Source organism: Sinocyclocheilus rhinocerous, unplaced genomic scaffold, assembly GCF_001515625.1.
Source record: "Sinocyclocheilus rhinocerous isolate Xijiao unplaced genomic scaffold, SAMN03320098_v1.1 scaffold503, whole genome shotgun sequence".
In the NCBI taxonomy this organism is placed as follows: Eukaryota; Metazoa; Chordata; class Actinopteri; order Cypriniformes; family Cyprinidae; genus Sinocyclocheilus; species Sinocyclocheilus rhinocerous.
The window spans coordinates 737,837-748,412 of NW_015643185.1; the positions used below are offsets into that span (position 1 = coordinate 737,837).

The 10,576-nt window shown below is 37.0% G+C and overlaps 1 protein-coding gene across 1 annotated transcript in view; it reads left to right on the plus strand.

Moving 5' to 3' along the window:
* Positions 1 to 10,060, plus strand: part of LOC107757094 (synaptotagmin-14-like) — a 64,048-nt gene extending 53,988 nt beyond the window's left edge. The window contains exons 5-10 of the mRNA XM_016574472.1: positions 3,699 to 3,747; positions 4,118 to 4,313; positions 5,463 to 5,912; positions 6,112 to 6,301; positions 6,867 to 6,923; positions 9,053 to 10,060. Of these exons, the coding sequence (XP_016429958.1) occupies positions 3,699 to 3,747; positions 4,118 to 4,313; positions 5,463 to 5,912; positions 6,112 to 6,301; positions 6,867 to 6,923; positions 9,053 to 9,366 (1,256 nt within the window). The 3' untranslated portion in view covers positions 9,367 to 10,060. The remainder of the gene's footprint in view (positions 1 to 3,698; positions 3,748 to 4,117; positions 4,314 to 5,462; positions 5,913 to 6,111; positions 6,302 to 6,866; positions 6,924 to 9,052) is intronic.
* The last annotated feature ends 516 nt before the right edge of the window (positions 10,061 to 10,576 follow it).

Below are 10,576 nucleotides of genomic sequence, written 5' to 3' on the forward strand. Positions count from 1 at the left end.
GTCTCCTCTGAGGCTGGGACTGTAAATAGTGTTCTATAGCAGTCTACAGTTAGCATGTTTTGCTCAAACTTTCGCCATGACATTAGAACTGGTACACCGTTGTCGCTTGCGAAAACGCAATAACGGCGCCATGGGTGTAAACTTACAGATTAAGGGGCGGTAATATTATAATGAGATCCCTTTGCCACGTCACCAAGGGAGCGAAATCAGACACGCTCTTTTCCTCAGAGGATTGCAGAAAAAGGCTTCCCAAAACAAAGTTACTGGGTTAATCTTTTTCACGTTTCCTTGGTTGGTAGATGCACTGGGGACCTGATTATAGCACTTAAAACCTGTAAAAGTCAGATTTTCATGATATGTCACCTTTAAATAAATGACCCGCATCTAACATTATCCGAAAAACAGATTCATTGATGCATTTGTGACATGAGCTGCTGAAGTAGTGCATCATGGTCCTCAGAATGAACAAGTCCTCAGAAGCACAAAGGCCAGTGTTTCCCAAATCATGTGTCTTGCCTGAAATGCGGCACTTCCGGTATTTTGCCGGCTTAGTCGATGCAGGCAGTATGAAGTCGATGATTTTTTTTTAAAAATCGAATAGTCGAATAGAATCGACGACTCGCGACAGCCCTACTCAAAATAATCAACAGATCATTTATTATATCTCTTTTCTGAGTGTTTTTCGGGCATGTCTCTTTAAATGCAAATGAGCTGCTGCTCTCCTCCTCCTCTTCCAGAATAGATCTGCGCCATTACATCTGGTACCTGCTAAAAAACATCTGTTTTGGTTCTGATTATCATGTTTATAGCGCTGAAATCATGCGTTTTAAACCATATGAGTTTAAACTTCTGATATATGGTTTTCTGAAAGCACACAGACAGAAAGCGGCATGTCACAGCATGTGAGTACTAAACTAAGTTCTCATTCACACACAAGTTTACGTTAAAAACACACGAGTTACAAAAACAGTCGGTTATGTCTGTGAAGGTAAACAGCTGGGAAATAAATCGCATGATTATTTTAGATCTGTGTGGCAGCAGCAATATACAGTAAATAAATCAATAACCTGTAAAAGTCAGATTTTCATGATATGTCACCTTTAAATACTGTCAGAAAATGTTAAAAATATTTGTTAAATACCGTTTCATTTATCATATGTTCTCATGTTTATTGTTTTATTTTTATTCATAATTTTGCTATAATTCTATTTAGATCTGTTTACTTTTTGCAATAGTTACTATTTACTTTTCATAGTGTGCTTTCTGGTGAATTGTAGGCTGATTAATAAACTAAGATTAGTTTGATCCTCAAACATCATTGTATATATTAATTATGATATTAATATATGGAAAACATACACAAATATATTGTCCCTGTCTTTTAATTAGTAGATAATCACAAGTGAGATTTCAATGATATTTTGATCACTGAACTAGGAAATGTCCCCGGTTTTCATTTCAGAAATCTGGTCACCTTAGAGTAGAGTAAACACAGTAGAGAGATTACAGATGGCTATGAAGAGAAAGAAGGAAAATGTGTCAAAGGGAAGCGCTGTCAGAAAGAAAAAAGCAGGAACCTGGTGGATATGTCTCTTTGATTTCCCCCTCTGTTTCTGTGAACTACTGCACAGAGAGACAGATAGAGCCGCATGCTTTTCTCATGAGCTGTTTTCCTGGAGGCAGAAGAGGCTGTAGCCTCAGGCCATCTGTATAATACATGTGGAGCTAACACACATTTACATATTGCTTGAATGCTCACAAACATATAAAAACACACACAAACTTATACTGTGCACACAAACTTATTCTTACACATGCATAACAAATGAGCTGAGTGTTTGCTGTTAGAACCAAAGAGCCTTATAAAACCTTGCTAAAGCATTAGCTTTCCCATTCATAGCAAGCTGCTTGGGAAAATCAAGTTAACTGAGCCGTAAATGTCTTGTTACTAATCGCTCAGTGAAGTCCTGATGATACTGAATATTATAGTTATGGCATATATTCTGGCATTCAGATCAAATTGAAACATGAGAAATGTCTGACATGAGAGTTGATCAAAACATCATTGAGATATAGGGCACACATTTCTCTTGCTCTTGTTCATAGCCTGAGGTTGAAAATACTAGTGTTTATGATCAAAGACGTCCTTCAGCATTGAGACACAGAAGGCAAGCGGACATGCTCCTCCATCATCTTAATCATAGTGATATTGCTTTCCTCCTTCCTCATTAAAAGTGAATTTTATTTCTGAGTTTCCATCTTTTGTACTGTCATATCTTGATGCTTCTCTGTTTCAGGATTATGAAATGTGTAAAAACAAAGAAATGTTGTGATGTAAAATGAAGAAGTAATATTTCTGATTCTGTTCTATTTCTTGGTCATAAGTAAATTTGTGACATTGTTCATGTGAACTCCAGATGTTCTTGCTTCCACTGAAGCACAAGATGCTCTTTGGGTTATTCTTAAATTATGCTGGAGAACATGTATCAGCATTTGGATTTGCACAAACAACTCAAGTGCATGCTGTCATTAAAGCATTAATAATAATAATAATTTCCATTACAAATTGTATTATCAACATAATTTTAAAAGTTAAAATGCAAAAACAGTTGATTATTTTTGTATTATTATGAACATTGCTAATAATAATGCTTTATTATAATTATTATTATTGTTATTCTAATAACAAATGCCATTATTATTTTATTATTATTATTAAAGTTTACAATTATTTTGCTAATAATGCAATTTGTAACAAAAAATATATTAAATGAGAAATAATGAAAATTATTATTACTGAGAACTAGCATCTAGGAAGTGAGGAAGTTTAGAGAAAGTGGATAACTAATCCCCCACTTGAAAATTCACAGCATCAGCAATGTCTCTTCCTAATAGTCAGAACCAGTTATCCCAGCCACACTCCCAGAAGCGTGTCTGTGTGTGTGAGAGAGAGAATGCGCAGTATTTATGAGATCTCTAAATCTTCCTGTCCTGATCAGCAGAATGTTACTATGGCAACAGGCCAATTGGTTCATTCTCTTTACAGAGCAGTTTAACTTGTATGGTGAATGCAGGTAAATCAGGCCACGTTTTGCCATTCATCTCAATTTCAGAGTCTCACAGAGCCACTAGCAGCATCAGCATATCCTCTAATTTTCTTCATTTGACATGATGAAACACACTGATTTGTTTAATTTAATCATATGCATACACATACGCAGCAGTTTGTAGCTCTTGGAGGACAACTGAATGATTTATGAAGATGCAGGTGTAAGGGATAGTCTTATTACACTGTGTGTAAAATCAGGTTTTGACCTTTCTTGAATTAAGCTGAGAGTTTTAAATAACCATTCTTGTTTTAGGCTTTCTTTAGAGAGCTTTGAATGCCATATAACAAGTTGTTTCATAAATTACAAGCCTAATAGATATCTATCTGGTCTCATAAAAACACTAAGGCTGCAGGTTCAGTCTCATGTGAGAATGAATGACGTTGAGTTACTGAGATCACGATCCTGCTTCACTCTGCCATTTGCATAAAGCTGAACTCAAAGTTACTTCAAAGAAACTTTCACTCCAATTAATGCACTTTCTAAATTATTTAAGATGATATTTGCCATTTCCTGTCCCACATTTTTGCTTTTAAATATTGCCTGAGAACACTTGTCTAAATGGCACTCTCTGACTTTCCTCCTCATCAGTAAACTGTATCCAGCGGATGAGACGGACTCCACCATTGGATGAGCTGCAGTAAAATAATATTTAAAAGCATAACACATTAATACGTTTTTTCAACAGATATAAGGGTGAGTACATGGTGAATGAAATTTCAGTTTAAAGCAAATGATCTGTGTATTTGGACTGATCAAATTTAGACATGTAAATGGTGATTCTCTGCCACAGTGATCTGGGCTAAATTCATTGTTACATACAAAATATCAAACATATTAATACTTTTTTGTAAGTCATATTCTAAATTCCCTCAACACCCCACTTTAAAAAGACATTATTCAAAAACATTCAAACTGTTTTATAGTGAGAAGCTTTTGTCTTTTTTAGTCGTGGGGAAGTCGTGGCCTAATGGTTAGAGAGTCGGACTCGTAAAGGTTGCGGGTTCAAGGTCACCACGTATGTCGTGCACACCCTCTGACCTGGGCGATGCCAAATGTGACCTTTCCCATGGGAGCGAGAGCCCCCAACACAGCTATGGAAAATCTCCAAGTGAGGTCAGCGGAGCACAGGAAACAGAGAGTTTCCTTAACAAGGGCTATGAAGAAGATGTTCCCAGCGACAGCACTGCTGTACTCAGCCCAGAGGTGTGTGTTTCAGCAAAGAAATCTGTATATGCACAAATCACTTACTGCAAAGATGGAAGTTCCACATCACCAGGGGTCTCATGGACCTATTTTGTTTGAGGCAACTCCATTGGCAGTTCAACTCACTTGGTGACCCTAGGTGAGATTAGACATGACCAAAGAATATTCTAAAAACTATTATTGCGTAAATTAGTTTTATAGTATAAATATAGTCTAAATTCATTTTTATGCTAATTTTATTGTAAAAAGTATTATTTTTGAATATTAATAATTTATGAAAATATTAAAAAACAAAGACCAAATGTAATTTATAATTAATATATAGTTTAAGTACATACACGTGTGTGTGTGTGTGTGTGTGTGTGTGTGTGTGTGTGTGTGTGTGTGTGAGAGAGTCGGACTCGTAACCCAAAGGTTGCGGGTTCAAGTCTCGTACCGGCAGGGATTGTAGGTGGGGGGAGTGAATGTACAGCGCTCTCTCCCACCTTCAATACCACGACTGAGGTGCACTTGAGCAAGGCCCCCAACTGCTCCCGGGCGCCGCAGCAAAAAATGGCTGCCCACTGCTCCGGGTGTGTGTTCACGGTGTGTGTGTGTGTGTTCACTGCTGTGTGTGGGCACTTTGGATGGGATAAATGCAGAGCACTAATTCCTACATGTCACTTGACTTTCACTTCACTTTTAGTTTAGTTCAACTCTGTTTTTAGGGCATTGTTGTCATGTGTAATTAGCTTTGGTACTTAATGGTTTCATTACCTTAAGAATAAGATCACATGCATACAAACACAGATGCATGCACTAACGACTTCATAATTTAATATGCATGTGCTGTAGACACCTCCGTAATAATTGATATGTTTACAGCAGTGTGATGCAGCAGTGAACGTACTGAGCCACATCCTCTGTCTAACTTTGTTATATGAATGACAGCAATAAAAATCTTGTCGTAGCCATCAATCATTGAAAATGTTTTCATACATCATCGAATATGTGTTTTTAAGATTTAAAGCAGTCATATAAGAGCCCATATAAATGTAAACTCCCGCACAGGTACCATATTCATCTACTTGACATGCACTACCTCAAGCCTCAGATGGTAACTGTTACTCCCTCTAAATCTATTATTTTTTCTATCAATCATCTCTGTAGAATCTGTCTGCACGTGGATCGGCGGCTCAGCTTCCCAAAGGTTATGACCCTGAGCCTCTTGCTCAGTATGGAACTCTCGACGTCATCTTCAACTACGATTCGTCTGACCAGTGTCTGTCCATCACGATAACAGCGCTGACAGACATTCCTTCTCTCAAACGGGTGGGTAACATCTCCTGGCAGGTGCATCTGGTGCTGCTGCCCACCAAAAAACAGAGGGCGAAAACCATCATCCAGCGTGGCCCCTGCCCTGTCTTCACAGAGACATTTCACTTCAGCCATATCGAGTCGGAGATGATCGGGAACTATGCCGTCCGGTTCCGCTTGTACAGCATCCGCAGGATGAAGAAGGAGAAGGCTCTCGGGGAGAAGGTGTTCTACCTCACCAAACTCAACCTGCAAGGCAAGATGTCAGTCCCCATCATACTGGACCCCTGCTGCAACATACCAGTGAGTGTGATAAAATCTTATGTCCATAATATGTAAACTACTAAAAATGCTTCTTTCTAATTTAATTTAAAAAAAATTCAATTATCAGCATAATGCACAAAAAGATATTTAAAAATATATGTACAGGTGCATCTCAATAAATTAGAATGTCGTGGAAAAGTTCATTTATTTCAGTAATCAAAGATTATGTGTGTCCCAGGGCAGTGACTCTCAGGCAAGCATGTCAGACGTATCATGCAGCGAGACAGCCTCGTCGTTCCCGTCTGCTGGTCAGGGATCGGCTCCGGAGATCCTGCTGGGGCTTGTGTACAACGCCACTACGGGACGTCTCTCTGTGGAGGTCATCAAAGGAAGCCACTTTAAAAACCTGGCAGCAAATAAACCTCCCAGTGAGTCCAAAATCTATTTAACATGATTGCTTTAGATAGCCATTCCAGAGCACTTCACCATCAGATCAGTCTTGTGTTTCCTGTATCATCTTATATAAGGTTTGCAGCATCAAATAGTGTCACCTCTCACCTTTTGACCTCAAAGTTGCTCCCTCTTTCTTTCTCTCTCCATAATTTTCTGTCACCCTTCTGATAAATGCTGCCTTAAACAAACCTTCCCAAAGCTTCCGTCACACTTCAGTCAAAGAGCGCAATATAAGAGCCTTCAGAAAGCACTCATAACTGCTCATAAATACCATCATGTCATTAAACGACATTCACCTTGTAGTTTTCAGATAGCGTTATGAAATGGTAATGAAGGCTGCATGTTTTTCTTATGCATTGGCCCTTAACCTGAAGTGATGCAGTGTGCTTTATGAACACGTTACAGCTGACCTAATGTGGTCATTGAACCTTCAGACCTTCTGACCCACTCTTTTTCTCCTGCTGTTGTTGATATTCTCTCTTTCTCCCTGATGTCTGCCGATCCCCTCTGCTCTTGCTGTCACTCCTCTCCTGTTGTCAGATGGTTTGTTCTGTTGTCTAAAGCACTTGATAGGTGGGCAGGTGTACATAATCCGAGGTGAGTTTTCTGTGGCTAGCTACCTTTATCAGCATCGGACGCTGTTCATCCATCTTTCTGTTTTCATGTGTCCTCTCTTCATCATCGATCCTTGTTTTTAGACTGGCGAGCACTTCTACATGGATACTGAAGGTTTGACCTTCTGGAAAATTTGAGTGCAAATTAGTGTAAAACTCAATACAGGAGGAAGATTTAGAAAACATGTGAAATATGTTATCCATTCGGTCTTCATCCATGGAGAAGGTTAAAACGCTGTTATTTTAGACATTATATTGGATGGTATGCTGTTATTTTCTGTCCTCTATAGTGATGTTTGCATGTGTCCCGTAACCATGTGTCTTTTTCTTTAATGTTTGGATTTTTTAAACACATTTACTAGATCATTTGCTTGGATCATTTGAATCTTTCCTGTCATGTGACTGGTAGTTGCCAGAAAGATGTAGAAATCTTTGTAGACTTGTTGCCATGTGATTCTTCTGTGTTTGGAGAGTGGACTTTTTTTTTTTTTACAAAATGTATTTTTGGGGATCTCACTGTTAACTTAAGATATCAATTAAATATGTTTAAAACACTTTTATAATTTGTTTTCAATTATTATAATAATTTTTTCCCATTATTATTATTAATTTAATAAATCTTTATTATTATATTTTATTAATAATAATAATAATAATAATCAAATAATAATAATTTGATAGTATTATTACTATTTTAATATTTAGTCATATTTAGGATACAAAAGTTGCAAATAGAATGACCAGGATTTTAGGTAATGTGACATACTGTAGACTACTAGAAGTTGATTTCTGTGGCTGTGACAGGAAGTGTTCAGATTCCTGAATAACTGCATCACAGAGTCTAATCAACCCTCCTTAACGGTTAATGAAATCCTTTCACATTCAGCTTGAGGAGCTGGAGATGATTTCCTCAGTGTCAGGTATGAGTCTGTGTTCCCATCTCTGAAATCAGCGCTTCTTTAGCTTGGCTCTTCTATTAGTTGGAAAAATAGAGGAGAGTGAAACATTTTCTTGAAAACGCAGCAGGATGACTCCACAGGACGCCCGCACTCGATGACTCGTGGAACAGAACCGTCGCCCTGACACAAAGACACAGAGAATACTAACGTCTGTTGTATTGTAGTGTATTCAGGCAGGGCAGCAGAAAGCATGCTCAGAGGAGTTCAACTGCACTCTGAATTAAACCCGGTGAAAGGCCTCGAGCTACCGCAGAGTCTGCTCTGAATGCATCTGTAGAGTCGCAGTTCAAAAGGTTCTGAAAGGAGAAGACAGAGGAGTGATGCGGGACTCAATTATTAATCAGTGAGCATTGATTCGTGCCGAGCGTTAATGCAAAAAAGAAACTGAATGGCCCATTTTCAGCCAATAAATTGCATCCTGTATTAATGAATGGAATAATCAATTGCTTTTCAGATAAATTGAGAGACTGAAGCGTTGCCAGGCTGGAACCGTAGCGTTGAAAACCTCCATGTGGCAGAGGAACTGTACCACAATGTTATATCCGGTTACTTAATTTAACGTCCTCACTTCCGAACCTAGTTTTTTTAATTGTATTATCTTTTTGTAATTTTTCCCAGCGGAAAACTTTTATTTTATTTTTATTTTATTTTACTTTTACTTTTTTTTTTTTTTTACTTTTTTCAAATCTGAATTATTGTCTTGTTTTGCAGTTAAAAGAAATGTCTAAACAGCCTTAAAACAAGATATAGTTATTTTATAATATATCTATATGTCACTAACACTGAGTTTTCTTGTTTTTAAGAATAAATCTAACAAAAGGCTGTGAAATTAACATATAAAACAATTTCCCAATTGGGTAAAAAGAAATGATATTGTTATATATTATATTATATTAATTATATTATATTATTATGTATTTTCTTTTTTAATATTAGACAATATTAAAATTTATATTTAAAAAATATATTTTAAAGAAAAAAATCTAAATACTGATTGGGAAAATCATTGTAAGCAAGTGCGGAGGAAAGTCATTTCAAATTTCTCATGGTCAAATCAAATTTAGTCTTGACTGATTTGATCGTAAAGGTTTTAGGACTACTGCTCATAGTATGAAATGTTCTCTGAATGACATCCTGTTTCATGCTGTTTCAGACACTTATGTAAAGCTGACTCTACTGAACTCAATGGGTCAAGAGATGTCAAAGTGTAAGACGTCCATTTGCCGAGGCCAACCCAACCCCACCTACAAGGAGACCTTCGTGTTCCAAGTCGCTCTGTTCCAGCTCTCCGACGTCACACTCATCCTGTCGGTCTACAACAAGCGCAGCATGAAACGGAAGGAGATGATTGGCTGGATCTCTCTGGGGCTGAACAGCTCTGGGGAGGAGGAGCTGACACACTGGACACAGATGAAGGAATCGAAAGGACAACAGGTGTGTCGATGGCACAGTCTTTTGGAGTCCTAGAATGTCAATAAGTGATGGCAATGATGTGTGTAATGGCGTGGGGGACAGAGAGCAGGTCAAGCCCTCGAACAGGCCCAAGATGACAGAGCTGGCCCTCACTGCAGTGCATTATGAGAAACACGAGTAGTTCTGGGGATATAATCTGCTCTCCTTCCCAATGCATTGTGGGAAATGGGTTAGAGAAAATTGTGAGAACAGGGTTAGAGATGCCACACCGTTAATGGAGGAAACACTAATGAGACAGAGTTTTATTTTTATTTAGATATTTATTTATATTTATTTTTTCTGTTTTTGTTCTGCTTAAGCTTGTTCTAATGGGGTTGTGGTGTTTTAGGCACAGTAAGAGAGAAAGAACCAACAAATATATGTGTAGGTTCCAGACATGAAAGATCTGCAGAGGTGAGATGAGTTAAATATCATGGCTCAGATTATAACTGGTGTCCTAAGATTACATTACTCTGACCTACCAAAGTAGTACAGGGGTACAATTACTGTCAGGTTCACTAGATGCCATTCTGAGGCTTTTTAATAGGAACTCTGACAGATGTATCTATATGAATATTTATTTCCCTCATTCTGAATTTAATAATTAACAATCAGAAACACACCACAAAACAAATAGATAATTCATTCTCAATATAACATTAACAGCCAATAAGGATTGTTTTACTTTTGTTTTACCTATACTTTTCTAGAAACACCTAAATATAATAATATTATATATAATAATATATTTATGACACTTTTAATATAATAATACCCTTATAATGAAAGTATGATTATGTGAAACTATATACATTATTTGTTTGACATATACAATCATAATATGAAACACATTATAAAACTTTAAAAAAAAATCTTTATCTACTGTACATGAAAACTCTGTAAAGCATTTCCTTATTAATTTCTTATCTATTATATTTTAACTATACATTATAGAAGAAATCCCTTAAATACCTAATAATTCTAAAAAATAAAAATAAAAAGTAATATAATATCAATACAAAATTGGTGATAATTGAATTATACAATATTGACCACAATGTTTTCACAACTGTAAAGGCACAAAGAATGATAACTATAACAATAACCATAACAACTATATTAGTGTCCGCACCAACAGACAGTAATGTTCTGTCGATGCAATGGCAAATGGGATTTAAAACACCATTCCTGATGAAGAACATTGAGCACATGCATCATCAGCTCT